Genomic DNA, 20,639 nt, shown 5'->3' on the forward strand with positions numbered 1-20,639 from the left:
TCGAAAAATATTTATTGTATGTAACTCAAACTTTTTAACCATGATAAGAGAACCAGGGGCTAACTTTAAACCAATTTTGAAATTTCTTATTTGGAACTCCTCAGTTGAATCTAAGGGACTGGTACACTTAAAAGGTAGTTTTTGCAATGTCTGAGCTATTGTATTCGTTATAAAAGTCTGCCCTTCCGTTTTTGATGCTGTGTTCAATTTCTGTCTTTGACAGTCAGTCCTTGGCCTCCATTCTCCAACTAAACACGATCTCAGGACGCTTCAAAAAACTTGAATTTAGCTCTGTGGTACACTAAAAAGTATAGTCTTTCACTCGAGGAGACATTGTCTAGCTTCATTTAAGAGATAGTTGACTTATTTCGGCTGTTTTGCCACCGTAAGCACTCAATACGAGCTAATGCGGCCGCCATATTGGAAAATGTCATGACAACCAAGATCCTCGCTGGGGGTCATTTCACAAGCTTGACCCATGCCTTAAAGGAAACCGAACAAGTACTTCTTAAAAGAAGCAAAACTGAATCAACTACAGGTCATCGTCAAAGCTGGAAAATCGAAAATCAAAGTAAGTAAATACCCTTTAAAACATTTCTGTAATAAATTTGGATTGCTTTTTATTCAAGACAACGTTTGATCGTTGCGAAACCTCTTGAGGTTGATTCTCATTGGAACGTAAGCGCAAAAGAACGCAACTAATTAACTTTCTTCACCGTTTGCGCTTACGCTTGCGTCCTAGTGAGAACCAACCTTTACGTTTTGTGCTCATAACAAGGCATCGTCCTTGATTTCGTTGACAAATCTAACCGTACAAATCAAATAGTTTTCAACCTTTTCTCTTGAAAACGGACAAGTTACCTAGATCCTACTTTGAGTAAAGGAGATATACTTTTGACGCACATTATAAGAATATTAATGTACTAAGTATTTGCTAACAACCTTCTTTGTTTTTTGCAGACATTCTCTCGGGATCAAACATAGTTTATAAGTTCTACAAACTTCGGCAGATCTCCGAACACAAGGTAAATAACATGGGCTGTAAACACAAATAACGCATCAAAACGCATCAATCGTAAATTTATCTAACTGTAAAAATAAACTCATAATTTGGGATAGATAAGACAGTCCAGAAGGGTCTTTTTAATAATACAGCAAAAATTTATGTACGTGATTGTGACATTATGGATTCATCCTTAAATTTTAATCTATTCAAAGATATGATTATGATTTATTAGAAAAGGATTACACGGATGATCAATAGCACTAATATTTAATTTTTTTATTATGTACACAATTCGATTCGTTGTTTTAGAACGAACCAGACTAACAAAGCAATATTTTGCTGCTATCTGCGCTTCGGTATGTTCTTATTATAAAAAAAAAGTGTTACAGTTATATTGCTATTGTTTTTAAAAATATTCTTTAGCGTACAATCTACCTGTTTCTACAAATCTTACGGTTAACTGTTTTCTTTCATTCTTTTTGACATATTGTAGAAGTTATAATAATCATTTCCTGAAATTATTTTTTGCTAAAACTGCGTTTTCCTGAAACCATGTTTAGCTAATAAATGCCTGTTATTAAACGGGTGACTGATTATCTCAGATAATTATACCATACAGTTTTACAGAAAAAAATCCAAGATCTCAGTCTCCGAAAAAAAAAAACATAAGTAGAGGTTCGAGGTAGCGGGATGCTTTAGTCGCAAGTTTCTTTGATAAAACTTAAACCGGCTGACCATTTGACCAGTTCTTCTTCAAAATCTAATGAATGTCCTCTGAACGTTCTCCTTTTGTGTTCAGAAAAAGCTTTTTGCCGGAAAACTATGGTATTTTCCCGCTTAATAAATTACAATATCACATGTATTATTACAGTATAAGCTATACCATTACACAAGGGGAATTAAATTTCCCTTGCTTTGTGACGTCACTGATATCCTAACCACGGCTACAGGATAGACCCAGTCTCAAAACTATTGTATCCGTATTTTTGAAAATGTAAATTTCAATCAGAATCGTTATTTGTGTGCATCTAGTGAACTATAATACCCACTGAAACTGCGCGCTTGAGAAGCCCTTTAAACCTTTAACCTTTAAATACAATAATTGCCACTAGCGAGCTAATCCGGCAATGAGGGGCAGCGTACCAACTACCCATGCACATACTACGGTTGATAATAAATAAATAATAAATAAAACAAAAGAAACAATAAATGAATGAATAAATAAATAAACGTAACAATTCGATAAGATGATGAGATAACAATACGACATGTACATGGGTAGTATGGCAACTAAATCATTGCCGGGCCAGCTCGCCAGTGACGGCTATCTTAAATTCATCGACAGAGCTGAGGTCTAGCATTTGTTGGGGCAGAGAGTTCCAAACGGGGATAGTTCTTGAAAAGAAGGAGTATTTGAATTGGTTTATACTGGGAGGCGGGAGTGTAAGTTGGCATGTGTTCCTGACGCTTGACCTGGTTGCGTAGGAACCAGGTTTGCGAATTACATCACTCGGGAAATCGATTTTTACTAGCCCGTGGTGGATCTTATAAAACATGACAGAGTCGAATACTGTTCGCCAAGTTCTAGCTGGTGCCATCCTAGGTGTGTCAGCATATTCGTGACGCTGCTATGCCTTCCGTAGTCGTTGCACACAAATCTGGCAGCGCGGCGTTGTACAGATTCAACTTTTTGAATGTCCTTCTTAGTGTGGGGGCTCCATGCTTCCGTCCCGTACTCCACCAGTGGCCGTACCAGCGCCTTGTAGGCTTGCTCTTTAACCGCAGCTGGGCAGGAAGATAAATTTCTTTGTAGGATACCCAATACTGCGTTAGCCTTCTTCTTGACTTCCTCCGTGTGCTTTGACCAATTGAGAGATGTAGAAATGTGGACTCCAAGGTATTTTTGAACGCTAACCCCCTCCAGTGTGGTTCCACACAAATGGTATGGGAACTGGGACTTGTCGCGTTTTAAAGTGATGGTCATGACGTAACATTTTTTGGGCGCAAACTTCATCTGCCACTGTTCTGCCCATCGTTCAAGGTGGTGAAGATCTTGCTGTAGGGCGTGGTGGTCATCAAGGCTCTTAATTGGGCGGTATAGGACGCTGTCGTCGGCAAACAGTTTCACGTGTGATTTGATGCCAGATGGCAGGTCGTTTATGAAGAGCAGGAATAATATCGGTCCTAAGACCGTGCCCTGAGGCACGCCTGATAGCACAGGGGACCAGGTAGAAGAGGCCCCGTTCACGACCACTCGCTGTCTTCTGTTGGTAAGAAAGTGCCTTAACCACAGTAAGAGTCTTCCTCTGATTCCATAGAACTCGGCCTTGATCAGTAGGCGTTCGTGAGGGACTGAATCGAACGCCTTGGCGAAATCAAGAAATACCACGTCAACTTGCCCATGGTCGTTCAGGACCGACGACCAATCATGAATAACAGATATTAGTTGGGTGGAGCAAGAGAGGCCTTTCAGGAAACCATGCTGTAGCTGAGTAATGATGTTGTTTGCGGACAGGTGACACATTATGTGTTTTGAGACAATGTGTTCCATCAGTTTGGAGACCAAGGATGTTAAAGATACTGGGCGATAGTTCTGTGGGTCAGATCTTAGACCCTTCTTATAAATGGCTGATATGTTCGCGTCCTTCCACACGGTAGGGAGTACGCCATCCTTCATCGACTGCTCGAACAGTAATGTAAGGATAGGTGCGAGTTCTGTTGCAGCCTCCTTCAGGACTCTGGCTGGGACGGCATCTGGGCCACACGCCTTGTCTACACGGATGTTATCGAGTTGTACTCTAACGCCGTTAACAGAGAAGGAGATGTCTTTGATGTCTTGGTGAGGGGACGCGCCGAGAGTGGGAACATTAAGATTATCTTCCTGCGTGAATACACTGTCATACTGTGCCCTTAGCGCCTCAGCTTTACATTTGTCATTCGCGCAAACCCGTCCCTCCCAGAATAGAGTGGGTATCCCTAGTGACTCTGAGCGTAAGAGTTTCAGATATGACCACGCCCTCTTCACTCCGTTCGGCCTAGGTTCATCAGATTCAAGGTCAATCCCCTTCATAATCTCGCTCACGTAGTTATTGTGTGATTCCTTGATGCTGTTGCTTACAATGTTCCTTAGGCGTTTATAGTTCACATGGTCTTTTTCCTTCCCAGTCCGTTTGGACTTTTTGAAGGCGCGGTCGCGTTTGCGCATCAATTTTTTGATGGGCGCGCCTATCCAGGGGAGGTGTCGCTTTGTTTTCGAAGTCTTGGATGGAATAAACCTCTCCATAGCATCACTAATGCAAGTTGAGATAGCATTCCAATTTTCCTCCACGGATCTTTCCATGTGCGATGCAGCATAGTCCCTATGGAAGGATGCGATGTGTTCTTTTAACGCAGCCATGTCCGCTTTATGGTAAAGATAAATCTTACGTGGGGGCTTGGGGATGTATTTTGGAGCAAGGTCAACTTCAAATAAAACCGCGCTGTGATCACTTAGACCCGACGTAACATGACATGCATTAACAAGGCCAGGTTTAGACGAGAATGCAAGGTCCAAGAAGTTATCATATCGAGTTGGAGACTTAACATGCTGTGATAATCCATATTTTTCCGCCAACGCAATAAGGGCGAGGTCCCAGCTGTGAACAGGTGGAGTGAGTACAGCCTCGCCGCTTGACCATTCAATACCCGAGCAGTTAAAGTCACCCCCTATGATTGCATTAGGGCACTGCTGGTATTTGGTGAACAGTTTGCATAAGTAGTCGTCTAACAGACCGAGTCCCTCCTGGTCGGTTGGGGGGTGATAGAAACTAGTTAGAAAAAGTTTCTTCCGCTTTGCGAGATGGATACATGCTGTTATCATTTCGGCCCCATCGACGTCGAGACCCCGTTCTTCCACTGCAGTCAGATCGTTGCGAACAGCTATAAAAACACCTCCACCGGAAGCCGTCCTATCTCTCCGATATACTTCATAATTTTCAGGAAAGATTGAATAAGTGGGAATAATAGCGTTTATCTTTGATTCGCAGCCGAGAATAACGTCCGGGTCATGCAGTGCGACAAGAGATTGAAACTGCGACTTTTTGGCCGGGCTTTTTAGCCCGTTACAGTTAAGAGAGAGGATCTTTAACTTTCTCCGTGTTATCTTGACTCGGTTCCCTTGGGGATCATGGAATCTTGAAGGGCTAGACGTAAACAAAGGTGATCCCGGGTCGCTGCTTATTGTTGAATCAGATGAGAGACTTTCAAAGCGGTTTTCGTGACAAAGATCCATTTCGTTTAACAGGAACGTCGTCGAGAAGTTTGGGAAAAGGCATTTATTGCACAGCCACGCAAGCTGGGAGTCACTACCCAATCTGTCATAAGATTGAGCCGTCATGGCAATACACTTCGTATGATACCACATGTCGCACTCGTCACACTGAATCGCTCTTTGGTTCGATCTAGTTGGCTTTTGACAGATGCCACAAGGATCTTTAACGGGGCCCGGGTTCATCGTTGAACAGTCATTTGCCATAATTATAAGGATCAATGAAATGCGAGGCGACGTAGAATCGTTCAAAACAGGGCCAAGCATTCGGCCGTGACGCTGCCTTGACAGTGAATTAATGAATGCAAATGCAGAGCTTCTTGGCTGATTGACTTTGAATGAACTGGCTTTAAACTCCAAGTCACCCTGAACTCCGGGTATCGCGAATGGCGCCTCAGACGAACAAACCCCGCTGACTGAGCTGTCCAGCACATTAAGTACGATGGCAAGAATAGTTATGGGTAGTTGGAGAGCCATTGCCATAGTGAAAAGATGGCAAAATCACATTTGAATCGGAACAGAATTGAACACGTCCGATAGGCTTGATTACCGCTGAAGACCCTCGCAGCTCTCTGATCTTTTTGCTCGTCCAACATGCTCATTTCAGGTCAGACTGGTGTCAAGGTGTATCCCTAACAATTTCGCGGTCTTCACCTCAATTTCAATGATTTCCCTGCCATTAATTAAGACTTAAAGAGACTTTTCATTCTCGACAAGCATGCGCTTTTTTCCTCGCTACATCTAATCAGGTTCTTTGTCTTGTCTGCATTTAGTGCCATTCGGTTTCGCGTTGCCCATGTATTGATTTTATTCAGTTCTCTTGTTACCCGAGAAACAAGGGTGGTGATGTCTGCATATTAACATCTTGAATGTCTTGCGCTGTTTGCACAGTGAAAGTGCTTCGTTCACAAAAAGCTAATTTAGAGATTAAAGCGAATTGGTTCGTACGTGGCTAGGTCTACGACAGGCGAAGCAAACGGCTTGTGCGGGTCTCATTGATCCATTAAACGGGTCTCCAGGGCTTGCTTTGAGGCATTTTCCTTCAAACAACAAAGCTTTTTCACTTTAACTGAAATGTTTAGAGCCGCTTCGTGTTTTCTTTGTCACCGAGGAGGCGACGGACCAGGCTCTTCACATGGTTTCTTGATACACCCATTTTGTCTCTAACTGCATGATGTACAAAGCGATGATAATTCTTCTACGGGTGCTGCGCATCAGAGAACTTGTGTTGCCGAGCCTCGAGCATCTCTTCAACATACTTCATATTTATTAAACTCGGTAGTAGATGCCAATGCAATGATCTTTTGTAGTAGCACACGGTGAGGCGCACACGGTGAGGCGCACACGGTGAGGCGCACACGGTGAGGCGCACACGGTGAGGCGCACACGGTGAGGCGCACACGGTGAGGCGCACACGGTGAGGCGCACACGGTGAGGCGCACACGGTGAGGAAATTTTACGCATGCACCTTGCCTCGGGAAGCCAGTGCCGGGGATAAATCAGCCTACGACTCCGCAACAATGTTCGGCTACGAAAGTCGTAGTGTGTAATTCAGGGCTAAGACATGTCGTAGGCAGGTCACATACGACTAAATCGTGCTGTCTAAATCTGATTCAGTTGAATGGTTCTCGAAACAAAATTTCACGTGTCAAGCTGGTACACTGTGTGCTACCTGTAGCTATCTGTTCCCTAGTTCAGAAAACTAGTAATGGGAAAGGAATGTCCGTCATGTCGGTACATAGGTAGGCAGTATAAGGTGCGTGTATAGCATGACAGAGGTCTGAACATTGTATCATAGGAGACTATATACAGTAGGTCATGCTGTATTCTTACAATTAATCTATCATTTTGTTGATTCCCAGTAAACCAAACAAGGACTGGCTAGAAAATGGAGTCCCTGCTTACATGGTACAACAGTTGGAGAAATGTTCTTTGCTTTCTGATCTTCGGCATACAAAGTGTGTTCTACCTGCGAGTGCTCTCTGTCGCTGCCCAAGACATCTTGATGGGTAGCACGCTACCGACCAGCTCGGTGATCCTCAGCATGTCCACGCTTGAGCTCGTCGGCAAGCTCACAGTACCGTGGATCATCTACCGAATACCCTTTAAAGTCTCATTTGTCATTGGTCTAGTCATCTCCACCGGCTCTGTGGTTGTTGTAGTCATGATGGAATCGGTTCTCTTGAGGGTTGGGGGCACTATGTTAATTGGAGGCGCGCTTGCTTGGAACATGAGTCTGTTTCTGGCAATGGCCGCACGATATCGTGACATCTCAGAGCTGACCCAGGTTACGAGTGCCTTAGAGACTGGGATAAATTCCGGCTCGATGCTGGCAGCAGTATCATACACAGGTTTGTTGGTGTGAGGATACCGCGGTCTATCCTCACAGTTTAAAAAAAATCCTATGTTTAAAAGAAAAGTCAGGGCGCTTGTTTTCTTGTTCAAGTTCGATTAAAGCCGCATTGTCACCAATTTACTTCCGAAGGTCCGACGGAAACCTCAACCGTTAAAAGACAAAATAATCTATTATAATCCGAGTTATAACAGGCCATCCGTTCTAAAATCAATCACAACCTCAAAGAAACTTCCAATAGACACTCTGCTTTCAATATTTTGAAATATTTTTAGCGTTTTCCGTTAAAAATCATCGGAGATTGTTACGTAATCCACCGGAGGTAAACTGGTGACAATGCGGCTTTAAGGGCCTATGGTACTATCTTTTGAGTCCGTTGCTAGGGAATTTTTTTTTGTTTTATAAAAGCTTGTTTTTGTCCAATCTTTTGGAACTTTTAACATATGTCTTTTAGACATAGATGACACGTGATGACGTCATCTGACCCCTCACGTGACCCAGAACAGAAAAACGTGTCGGAGAAGCTTCTGTTCAAATCTAACTTTTTTTTTTTCAGATATATTTTAACATCACTTTTTTCTAAAACTTCACGCATCGGATTCGCCAAATTTTGATACCGCGAGAAATGGCGGATTTTTTGTTCTTCGAAAACTACATCAAAAATCCCATGCGCTTAGTTGTTAGGAATGGTGATTTCGATGGTTTAAATTTAAAAAAAAAAACACAATTGTTGTTTTTCTCGCGCAGAAATGTCCGCCATCTTGTTTTTTCGCCATCTATATTTATTCTCTAAAAACATATAAAAATTGAATTTTCTTCTAAAAAATTTCGAAAGTTTATTTTAATCTCTTGGGGAAAAAAGAAAAAAAATTAGAACTGGAGTTTCGAAGAAAATAAAGATAATAAAACGACTAGACTTGGGATTGAACCCGGAACGCTTGCTTACGAGTCAAAGGTGCTAACCACTGGGCCACGGAATCAAGATGTAAGGCGTGCGGCGATTTTAGTCTATTTAACCGAATAAAGCGATTTTCCCTTTCGAAGCAAAGGAGTTTCCTAGCAACGAGATAGTACCATAGGCCCTTAAGTATATAAGTATAGTTGTGGGATTCCAAGCAGGTTTGAAAGAAACACGTGCTTGTTTTCTTGTCCGAGTTCGATTCGTCGAAGCTCTAAGATTCCAAGTAGGTTTGAAATAAATACCTTAGAATTTTCTTATCGGAGTTAGATTTGTTTAGTAAGTCGAAGTTCCAAGTTTCCAAGCAGATTTGAAAGAAATACGTTAGGGTGCTTGTCTTCTTGTCCAAGTAGCTCAATTGGGAAGAAGTTCATTTTTTCTAATCATTTTCAGGTCTGACTACTTCTGAGTGTATCGCTCCCCGAGTCGCTATAGCCGGGACTCTCGTGTTCAGCGCCGTCTACATCTTCTTTTTCCTCAACTTACACGCAGAGGTAGGGAAGCATTGCGAACTATTGCGATGTTCTTGCGCACATAATGTAATGATAGTACGTTTTTTGCTAGGTTATTAAATCATAACACAGGGCCGAAGTAATGTGTGGGGGCATGCAAAGTACACAGGCAGCGTAGCCTCACAGTACCCTAGTCTTGTCCATCTCCATCTCTCGTGGCACTCCGCATGCACTCCCCTAAGCTCTAGGGTCCCTATCATTGGAAAAACAATAAAAAAAGCCATGCGGAGGTAGTGGAGTCAGGAGCCAGTAGGCGATTTAGCTGTTGGGGATCGCCGGCGAGAGTTCGCATAATAATGAAAACCGCCGCCCCTTTTCTAGATTTCCATTTTTCTTTTTTTTTTTTCATTGATATTACTATAATTGCAGAACACCAACGAAAAACAGGATTCAGAAGCTCGGTATCAGAAACTAGAAGACCCCGGCAAGCCTAATGACAAAACCTGCTGTGGTAAAAAATCAAAGATATTTCTCAAGGTTTTACCGATCTGCTTATACCTGTTTGTCGGCTTCTTTGCTTTCTTTTTCACGCATTTCTCGGTGCTTACAACCCTTGCTTTCCCTAGCGCACCATTCGCACCATCCAGTCATTTTAAGATGTACACGGTAGCTTTTGGGGTGTCGCGTTTTCTGGGCGGATCGGAGCTACTTGTAGTGTCTAGGTTATGTCCTAAGTTCCTGCCCTTCGCTCGTGTTCATCGAATATGGGTGCTTTCTTTGATTGATTTCGCGCATGCTATATTCTTTATCTTTGCTGCTTGGTATCGGTTTATCCCAAATGTCTGGATAGTCTTGTCTCTCTGTGTTGTTCACGGTTTTATCAGTGGGTCTATCATGGTCAACGGAGCATTAGAAGCTGCTGACCTTTTCGAAGATTCTGTCGACAAGGGCATAGCAATGAGCATGATCCAATGGGGTATCACGGCTGGAATAATTGCAGCAAGTATCGTGGGCTTATTCGCTGAGCCTGTATTTAAAAGCCATTGCCAGCAAGAGATGTTGCTTGCGGAGTATTGCATCACAAGAGAGAACTACACCATAGGGTGGAGCCACCCAAAATGTTAGAACTACCCAATAGGGTAGAGCCACCCAAAATGTTAGAACTACCCAATAGGGTGGAGCCACCCAAAATGTTAGAACTACCCAATAGGGTGGAGCCACCCAAAATGTTAGAACTACCCAATAGGGTGGAGCCACCCAAAATGTTAGAACTACCCAATAGGGTGGAGCCACCCAAAATGTTAGAACTACCCAATAGGGTGGAGCCACCCAAAATGTTAGAACTACCCAATAGGGTAGAGCCACCCAAAATGTTAGAACTACCCAATAGGGTGGAGCCACCCAAAATGTTAGAACTACCCAATAGGGTAGAGCCACCCAAAATGTTAGAACTACCCAATAGGGTAGAGCCACCCAAAATGTTAGAACTACCCAATAGGGTGGAGCCACCCAAAATGTTAGAACTACCCAATAGGCTAGAGCCACCCAAAATGTTAGAACTACCCAATAGGGTGGAGCCACCCAAAATGTTAGAACTACCCAATAGGGTGGAGCCACCCAAAATGTTAGAACTACCCAATAGGGTAGAGCCACCCAAAATGTTAGAACTACCCAATAGGGTGGAGCCACCCAAAATGTTAGAACTACCCAATAGGGTAGAGCCACCCAAAATGTTAGAACTACCCAATAGGGTGGAGCCACCCAAAATGTTAGAACTACCCAATAGGGTAGAGCCACCCAAAATGTTAGAACTACCCAATAGGGTGGAGCCACCCAAAATGTTAGAACTACCCAATAGGGTAGATCCACCCAAAATGTTAGAACTACCCAATAGGGTGGAGCCACCCAAAATGTTAGAACTACCCAATAGGGTAGATCCACCCAAAATGTTAGAACTACCCAATAGGGTGGAGCCACCCAAAAGTTAGAACTACCCAATAGGGTAGAGCCACCCGAAATGTTAGAACTACCCAATAGGGTGGAGCCACCCAAAATGTTAGAACTACCCAATAGGGTAGAGCCACCCAAAATGTTAGAACTACCCAATAGGGTGGAGCCACCCAAAATGTTAGAACTACCCAATAGGGTAGATCCACCCAAAATGTTAGAACTACCCAATAGGGTAGAGCCACCCAAAATGTTAGAACTACCCAATAGGGTAGTCTGGGGGTGAGCGGGGTGGGGGATGTGGTTCAGTAATAAGTGTTGATAAAATCATTAACAACACATACAGCTGTTCTGAAAAGGTTGTCCACCCTAGAAATGTGACCTTATGCATGTGTATATAATATTAGGTGTGTTACAGTGAACTAATTCAAAGAGAGATATATTGAAATATGCATCAAATTCTTCCCAAAAATGAATATATATCATGACCTACGTGACATTTTTAACATTGAGAATGTCTTTCTTGGTTGACAACCTTTTTAAAATCAGCTGTTCCAGCAATTACAGGGCGTGCGAACGGAGTTTTTGTATAACACGGAAACCAGCATAAATTAGACCTAGAAGTTCTGTAAACACATCAGTGAGGAGTAAAACCAACAAGCTTGCACTCGCGCTAACAAGATTGCCATATTGTTAAAATGATACAATAAAGCATGTTACAGGTTCACATCAGGTGCATTGCTATTTACATTCCACATCTTTTTAACACTTGAACATACATAAATACTTCATAAATATATGCACAATCCATAATGATTTTGTGATTGTTAGTCAGTCTATATATATGTATATAGTGCATTTAATTTTGTACGCAAACCATGATACAGATATTATTCAATATAGATTGATTGGCCTAAGGTTATTCATACAAATCTTTATAGGCAACCACTTGTTATACCTTCTTGGAAGTTCCAAGCAAAAAAACAAGTTAGATCACATCACTGGTTCCCTGTGGAGACTCTCCATAAAAGAAGACAGATGGTCGTCCTTTCTTTTAAAAATTTCTTCGTCCACACTCAAATGTGTTGCCTTTTTAGGGGTTAATTTGCTGTTGACCACAACCAGTGCTACTATTCCTTGGGGATATAATTTGGCCGTCGAGTCCCTGCCAATGGTCAGAGGCCTGTACACTAGTGCCAACAGTATCAATACAATTTTGGCGACATTTCTAGGAAGCACAATGCGGGTGTGCAAACAACGCAATCCAACTCCAATCCAAATACTGTGTGTTTTGAAACAATGTTGGCAGTGTTTTAATGCGGTTTTAGATACACTATTCCTACATGTCTTTTTAGCTTGTTTTGTCAATTATCTGTGATGGAATCATAGAATAAATACGGCCATTACCATCATGCTATAAAGAAGCATTCAAGTATGCATCAAATTTGTCAAACTCATCTGGGGAACACTCGGAGAATTTGGAGTTAATTCGGTGAACCTCAATGACGCCACTCTCATAAGCAAGAACCTGAAACAGAGCAAAAAAGGTATCAGAAGCTACCAACTAAGTTACTCCTCGTAGCTTTTTTAACTAATAAGCATGTCTCAATATATAACCGTCTGTGAGTAATATAGCACCAAATTCTCTAGGGACATTCCTGCCCATCGTTCGTAGCTATTTGTCAACCCTTGAACCTTTTTAATTGTCAGTTGGAGCTACTTCCCTTCACATCCGCAACTAGAATAGCTTAAGACATGTATGATATGCCACAAATGAACTGGCGCTAGACAACCAGATACATGAATACAGAGCTTGAAGAGTAAAGATTCCTGTGCTCAGACCGTAAGCTCGTAAAACGGAATCCAAGAAACTTGTCCCAAGTTCTCGACCTAGTTTTCTTATGACATATCGGCTTTGGGCTCCAGACTCCGTCATATTGTTGTAACTCTATCTGGTCTTGCTTACCATTTCTGGACTTCTGCCTGACTTCTCCAGACTCCGTCATATTGTTGTAACTCTATCTGGTCTTCCTTACCATTTCTGGACTTCTGCCTGACTTCTCCAGACTCCGTCATATTGTTGTAACTCTATCTGGTCTTGCTTACCATTTCTGGACTTCTGCCTGACTTTTCCAAACTACGTCATATTGTTGTAACTCTATCTGGTCTTGCTTACCATTTCTGGATTTCTGCCTGACTTCTCCAAACTCCGTCATATTGTTGTAACTCTATCTGGTCTTGCTTACCATTTCTGGACTTCTGCCTGACATCTCCAAACTCCGTCATATTGTTGTACAGTAACTCTATCTGGCCTTGCTTACCATTTCTGGACTTCTGCCTGACTTCTCCAAACTCCGTCATATTGTTGTAACACTATCTGGTCTTGCTTACCATTTCTGGACTTCTGCCTGGAATTCCTATGCCTGATGCTGCATAGTCACTTGAGAGCTCAAATGATGTAACCCTGGGACAAAATGGTGAAACTATTACCCACAATAATACAACAACTATTTCATATTTATTAAACAAATGAGGTAATTTAATCATATAAGGTAAATACAGCCCTTTATAACATTCATAATATCTACCCGGTGAAAACATCTGCAGATAAACTTGCAGCTGGGCGCAATTAAGAGAACCGTAGGGAAAACCACAGAGTACAAGAACCAGCAAACTCTAACGTCGGCATTCACTAATATTTTCTATATAGAAGTATTTCACGAATACCTTCCATGCTTAAATCTCTCCACGGCAGCTGGACCGGACTCATTTTCTAGTAAATCCCTATGCGAAGAAAAACAGAACAAAAAATTTCGAAACGATATTGAAAAAATGAATATAGATTTAGGTACTGCCCAAAGGCGGAGCCAGCTTTTCGTATGGGAAATGTATGACCCCTAACCCCTACCATATAACCATGATATTCACCTCTGTATGCTTAAAATATCCTCCAACTCCCTTTAAATACACAACAACCTGCTTGAAATGCATGGTTCAAGCTTTGTTTTATTTGATCTTAGCTATTTCTAACACCTTTGTGAAATGCTTTTCCTCCTCCCAATCGCCACTTCTTTTGCAGCACACCAAAAAAATATTGATATTAGGATTACTTATTAATCCTAATCAATAATTATTAAAATGAGTTCACGCACCAGATGTATAGACCAGAGTCCTCATCTAATACAAAGAACACACCAGGCCTGCTCCGTGACCAGCGAACTGAGAGGATCGGAATGCCCCTCGTGAAATGAGACCACGTGCTCAGGGGAAATTCTAAACAAACAAATAACAAGGCTTGCAATGATAGTAAATAACAAGGGTGTGATCGCCAATAAAAATTAGACAACTGAACAAATATACAACCCAAGTGATCAGAGTGGTATATCTTGAAGCCTGCCTACCGTTTCTTATGTTGTAAAGTCTGAGAATTCCATCTTTACTTCCAACCTGAAACATAAGAGGTATGTATCTTAGATATCTTAAGACGTTGCAAACATAGGGTAGGGAGGGTGTAATATAGTTGTTTGTTCTGAATTTTCATATAACATGTCTAGAGCACTTTTGACTTTTGTCTACAAATCTATGAGATGTGTTCTTACATAGTTATCAATACTGAGCGATAGTTCGGATCCAGATCAGGGCTGTTGGGATTCTTTTTTTTCTAATTTTTTTTTTAACCTGGCTCTCTACAATAGGGAATGCAAATCCCTCGTATTCTTGAATAAGGATGTCAAGCCGTAGGTACCATCCCTCTTCGTCTTACATTAACCTGTATTGTAGAACAGCTAGGGACGCTGGCTGTGAAGTCGCATGTGCAGTCGCATGTGAAGTGTATTTGATTAAGACTCGCAATATGAGTTTGGGCTATACAATTAAACATTTTATTCTTTTTAATTAATACATACTAGGATACAAGGTAGCTGCCAGGGTGACACATCCATGGCCGATATCTCCACCAGGCACTCTGTGGATATAAGAGAGAGTCATAACCAATAGACAGTTTACTTTAGCTGATTAAAACACACACACATTTCACAATTGTAAAAAGTGTTCAGCAGTGAATAGGGGGGAATGGGCATATAAAAATACGATACCATAGTCCAGAATCATGAACATACAGAAACCTCAAGGCTTACCTATTGTTGGCTGGTAGGCTTTTGGAGTGCTCCTCCCACCGTGACGATAACGATGTAGCACATATCCCTATATAAGCTTAAGTATCAGCTCAAAATGACAGCAGACGGCGAACAAAGAAAAAATAGGGGATGGGGTGTAATTACATAATGAATGTGGAGTATGAAGACCTTTTTTCCAGAAAGATCAGGAAATTGTGAGGTAGAAAGTGGGACAGGACCCTGAATATTGATTGTCGCTCTACACGTTTGTTCTTCTATCACAATGGTTTGGTTAGATCGAGAACACTCCAGTCAAAAATTGTAGGGATGACAGCAAGGAGTGCAGTTTCCTATCAGTACTTACCGTGTCAGTGGCAATATAAAAGTGGTTCGGGTCTTGAGGGAGAAAGTGCATCACTGACGTCTGGAACCCCCCTAATCGTCTAACCTCTCTATGATTAGAATTGTAAAAGGCTGTTATAACGTGCAACAAAGACATAGCCAGTGGGACTGGCTGAGACATCACCCCACCACTAACAAGCACAATCCCAAATATCTGATTTACATATAGAACAAACAGAATAACAAGAGCAAGAGCAAGAGCTCTTTGGTGTGCGCACAGCCATACATGCCAATTATTTGTAATGGCGTCAATGACACTAGGCCTTGGTAACTTACATGTATGTGTAACTTTTATCATGCAAAGAAACAATCTTTACCTGAAGGGAGGTTCAAGAGGTAAAGATGCGCTCTGGATCAGTTTTATCTTTCCTCCAGGGGCCAGCCCTATACAGCAAGGATTTGGTAAGTTAGTAACACAGGGCGAAAAGAGATCACTTCTGATCACGGTAGAGTGGTCACATTACAACGTCACAGGGGCAGAACCAAGACCAGATCACATCCAGGTAAGTAAAACAATAACAAAGTGTTGATCCACACACACAGGTTTTTTTCAATATAAGGCTTGTAAAATCGTCTTTTGCCTTATTGGCCAGTCTTAAAATATTGTACCAGGATAAATCAAAATCTGTTTAGATTGTGGAGTGTGGAAGTTTGGAATTTGTGGATGTGGTGAGAATTGACATTTCTACCTAAGTCTGACTCAGATCCAGCGACATCTGCTGTTTCCATCTCAACTACGACCTGCCAGATAAAACGCTCAATAAGAAGAAAAAAAGAAGCGATTTACAACTTGCATGTCATTAACTATGCATAGAGTACATTGATCAAGTCCATAGATTCATTATGATATTTTTGTAAAAGATTAAAGGCATATAATGCATATCATTGCTCTGTAGAACTTCTTTCTTTCATTGTGATGCATTTCGTATACATCACAATATCTTTGTATCATAGTATCTCTATCAAACTATACGACATACAGTACCCATATATTCATCATGGCATCTCGCTCTAAAGATGCAAGTTGGAAGGAGAGTCCTACAATGTCATCAGACCCCAATATTCCTGAGCTGCCAGATGATGCCCGCACACTGCAATATCACCATAAAAAAGAGCTCTGTGAGCCAAAGGGTGGACACTTTCATATGTTGTTACTTATTTTGAGGAGGGCGTGAGGGGCTGAATGAGGTATTAGACAAAATGCATGATAAAAAGATATATACGAGATATGTAATTACGATGTACCTTTTAGTCCACCAAACAGGTTATAATTTTGGTCAATGTGGTTGGGTTATATTTGTTTACTCTTCAAACAGAAGACTCTTCAATAAGGGAGCGTTCATTAAAAACCCTGAAGGGATGGCTCAAAATTCACAGAGGGGGCTCCGAAAAAAAAGGTAGGGTTTTTATGAGTTCTACTGAAGTCCCCAGGGTTGTGATACACTGAATGGGGCTCTGTAATGTTTAGGTGTTTTGAGTCAAAATCGTCCCTTCCTACCTCAGGGTATTTAATGGACACTCCCTAGGGGCCTTATAAGAGCAACTAACTCTTTAAATACAAAGTACAAACCTATCTCCCGGCATAACAACTGGAAGCAACGTTACAACTGGACTGTGGTGGGCATCCTGCGTCAAAACGCCAGCTGTACATAAAAGCAAAAACAAGTAAATTCATTGATTCTCGCTATCAATTTTCTGAAGCACCCGACTAGCATTGTACCTAAAAATGTTTGGTAAAAGAAGAAAAAAGATTTTAAAAATTCCGCCCATCTGTAACATTATGATCACTACACATATCCAAAGGTTGTTCTGAACAATAATCTGTTACAAAAGACATGACGGAAAAACCTGGAAAACGCGCAATTCCAGAGAGAGAGAAGACACAATTTCTTACAATGGCTATAAGTTCCTTGTATTACGGACTGATTTTCAAAACACAAAAAACGTGAGGCCGAAGTGCACATAACACATAACCAGATTTTGCAGATAATTTTTTTTTATCATCATTGCCTTGTGTATCAGTTCAGGGACGAAAAGCTCAAATTTCAATGACACTTTACAAAAAGTCGCATCAATTTAAAAAAGGTCGCACTTGATATTTTGTTTGCTATAAGTTACTAAGTACTCTCCGCCTTATTCGATGTGAAATGGGCTTATTTGAAGCGTCACGTCATGTTTTTCCGTCATGTCGTTACAAAACTAATGGAACACTTTCCACCTCCCTTCCTCAATGTTGGAGGGTGAAGGATCGCCTAGCGTCTGCTTGCGCTATGAGCTACTGTAAAACATCGCCTCCAACCAAAGTTAAATGGGTGGAGAAGGGGAAAATGTGTTACTTTGCCAAGTGTCCCACTTTTTTTTATCTTCAACCAAATTCAATTAGTGTCACAATATGTTATCTTACCTGTGCTAAACGTAGGCGATCGCAAGACAACATCCCTGTCACCAATCTTGTATGAGTGATGTAAGGACGCTGGCTCACGTAGGTCCCAGGCAACCACCGAACCATCCTCCTGAAAATGAGAAAGGGTTAGTAAAGCAAGACAGAACCTGAAAAAGATAATACAAAGGTGCATGTTACTCCAGAACAATGAAGCATATGACACACTGAGAGCTGCACACATCAACATCAGCAGGAGCATGTTACTTATGAGGAGGGCATGTCACACACAGGAAATAATGGACAGGAGACTATAATACACATATAGGCACAAGTCCAAGTTGCCACACATGGACAACAGCATGTTAACACACAAGCAGCATGTTAAACATCAACCCGGGCATGTTACACATGGACTGGATCATTTTACACATGTTGAGGTGCATGTAATGCAGTAATACATGTTAAGGTGCATGTCATACATAACGAGGTGTATGTCATATATGTATACATATACTCATAAATACTTAGGGAGCATGTTACACATGGGCATGCATGGTACCCATAGACAGCAGCATGTTACATCTGTTACAGCATGTTACACATAAAGAGGAGCATGGTTCCCATAGACAGTAGCATGTTTAATATGAAGAGGAGCATGGTACCCATAGACAGCAGCATGTTACACATAAAGAGGAGCATGGTACCCATAGACAGCATCATGTTACACATAAAGAGGAGCATGGTACCCATAGACAGCATCATGTTACATATGAAGAGGAGCATGGTACCCATAGACAGTAGCATGTTTAATATGAAGAGGAGCATGGTACCCATAGACAGCAGCATGTTACATATGAAGAGGAGCATGGTACCCATAGACAGCATCATGTTACATATGAAGAGGAGCATGGTACCCATAGACAGCAGCATGTTACATCTGAAGAGGAGCATGGTACCCATAGACAGCAGCATGTTACATATGAAGAGGAGCATGGTACCCATAGACAGCATCATGTTACACATAAAGAGGAGCATGGTACCCATAGACAGCAGCATGTTACATATGAAGAGGAGCATGGTACCCATAGACAACATCATGTTACATATGAAGAGGAGCATGGTACCCATAGACAGCAGCATGTTACATATGAAGAGGAGCATGGTACCCATAGACAGCATCATGTTACATATGAAGAGGAGCATGGTACCCATAGACAGCATCATGTTACATATGAAGAGGAGCATGGTACCCATAGACAGCATCATGTTACACATAAAGAGGAGCATGGTACCCATAGACAGCATCATGTTACATATGAAGAGGAGCATGGTACCCATAGACAGTAGCATGTTTAATATGAAGAGGAGCATGGTACCCATAGACAGCAGCATGTTACACATAAAGAGGAGCATGGTACCCATAGACAGCAGCATGTTACATATGAAGAGGAGCATGGTACACATAGACAGCATCATGTTACATATGAAGAGGAGCATGGTACCCATAGACAGCAGCATGTTACATCTGAAGAGGAGCATGGTACCCATAGACAGCAGCATGTTACACATAAAGAGGAGCATGGTACCCATAGACAACATCATGTTACATATGAAGAGGAGCATGGTACCCATAGACAGCAGCATGTTACATATGAAGAGGAGCATGGTACCCATAGACAGCATCATGTTACATATGAAGAGGAGCATGGTACCCATAGACAGCATCATGTTACATATGAAGAGGAGCATGGTACCCATAGACAGCATCATGTTACACATAAAGAGGAGCATGGTACCCATAGACAGCATCATGTTACATATGAAGAGGAGCATGGTACCCATAGACAGTAGCATGTTTAATATGAAGAGGAGCATGGTACCCATAGACAGCAGCATGTTACACATAAAGAGGAGCATGGTACCCATAGACAGCAGCATGTTACATATGAAGAGGAGCATGGTACACATAGACAGCATCATGTTACATATGAAGAGGAGCATGGTACCCATAGACAGTAGCATGTTTAATATGAAGAGGAGCATGGTACCCATAGACAGCAGCATGTTACACATAAAGAGGAGCATGGTACCCATAGACAGCATCATGTTACATATGAAGAGGAGCATGGTACCCATAGACAGCAGCATGTTACATCTGAAGAGGAGCATGGTACCCATAGACAGCAGCATGTTACACATAAAGAGGAGCATGGTACCCATAGACAGCAGCATGTTACACATAAAGAGGAGCATGGTACCCATAGACAGTAGCATGTTACATCTGGAGAGGAGCATGGTACCCATAGACAACATCATGTTACATCTGAAGAGGAGCATGGTACCCATAGACAGCAGCATGTTACATATGAAGAGGAGCATGGTACCCATAGACAGCAGCATGTTACATATGAAGAGGAGCATGGTACCCATAGACAGCAGCATGTTACATCTGAAGAGGAGCATGGTACCCAATAGACAACATCATGTTACATATGAAGAGGAGCATGGTACCCATAGACAGCAGCATGTTACACATAAAGAGGAGCATGGTACCCATAGACAACATCATGTTACATATGAAGAGGAGCATGGTACCCATAGACAGCAGCATGTTACACATAAAGAGGAGCATGGTACCCATAGACAACATCATGTTACAGATGAAGAGGAGCATGGTACCCATAGACAGCAGCATGTTACACACGAAGAGGAGCATG

The 20,639-nt window shown here is 41.8% G+C and overlaps 2 protein-coding genes across 3 annotated transcripts in view; one reads left to right on the forward strand and one right to left on the reverse strand.

Annotated features, from left to right (window-relative positions):
• LOC116604501 (protein BTN1) lies at positions 1-11,749 on the forward strand. The gene is made up of 6 exons (XM_032366963.2): positions 1-571; positions 961-1,025; positions 7,175-7,663; positions 9,017-9,117; positions 9,505-10,178; positions 10,395-11,749. The coding sequence occupies exons 3-6, from the start codon at positions 7,201-7,203 to the stop codon at positions 10,414-10,416; spliced, it is 1,260 nt and encodes a 419-aa protein (XP_032222854.2). The 5' UTR covers positions 1-571; positions 961-1,025; positions 7,175-7,200; the 3' UTR covers positions 10,417-11,749.
• LOC5521720 (cytoplasmic dynein 2 intermediate chain 1) overlaps positions 11,691-20,639 on the reverse strand; it is a 24,518-nt gene continuing 15,569 nt past the window's right edge. For both annotated transcript variants that reach the window (XM_032366961.2, XM_032366960.2), the window contains 13 exons: positions 17,944-18,052; positions 17,110-17,182; positions 16,525-16,630; positions 16,229-16,280; positions 15,857-15,923; positions 15,502-15,589; positions 15,159-15,225; positions 14,928-14,986; positions 14,424-14,469; positions 14,175-14,295; positions 13,750-13,806; positions 13,414-13,486; positions 11,691-12,550 (listed from right to left, as the gene is read on the reverse strand). In XM_032366961.2, coding sequence (XP_032222852.2) covers positions 12,437-12,550; positions 13,414-13,486; positions 13,750-13,806; positions 14,175-14,295; positions 14,424-14,469; positions 14,928-14,986; positions 15,159-15,225; positions 15,502-15,589; positions 15,857-15,923; positions 16,229-16,280; positions 16,525-16,630; positions 17,110-17,182; positions 17,944-18,052 — 1,032 coding nt within the window. In that variant the 3' untranslated portion in view covers positions 11,691-12,436. The remainder of the gene's footprint in view (positions 12,551-13,413; positions 13,487-13,749; positions 13,807-14,174; positions 14,296-14,423; positions 14,470-14,927; positions 14,987-15,158; positions 15,226-15,501; positions 15,590-15,856; positions 15,924-16,228; positions 16,281-16,524; positions 16,631-17,109; positions 17,183-17,943; positions 18,053-20,639) is intronic.

This window comes from Nematostella vectensis, chromosome 2 (assembly GCF_932526225.1).
Source record: "Nematostella vectensis chromosome 2, jaNemVect1.1, whole genome shotgun sequence".
In the NCBI taxonomy this organism is placed as follows: domain Eukaryota; kingdom Metazoa; phylum Cnidaria; class Anthozoa; order Actiniaria; family Edwardsiidae; genus Nematostella; species Nematostella vectensis.

Excerpts from the sequence above, each read along its gene's own strand:
- LOC116604501 (XM_032366963.2), top strand. The coding sequence starts at position 7,201 with ATGGAGTCCCTGCTTACATGGTACAACAGTTGGAGAAATGTTCTTTGC. Across the intron at positions 9,118-9,504 it reads TCCTCAACTTACACGCAGAG|AACACCAACGAAAAACAGGA; the intron begins GTAGGGAAGCAT and ends CTATAATTGCAG. Across the intron at positions 10,179-10,394 it reads AGAGAGAACTACACCATAGG|GTGGAGCCACCCAAAATGTT; the intron begins GTGGAGCCACCC and ends CTACCCAATAGG.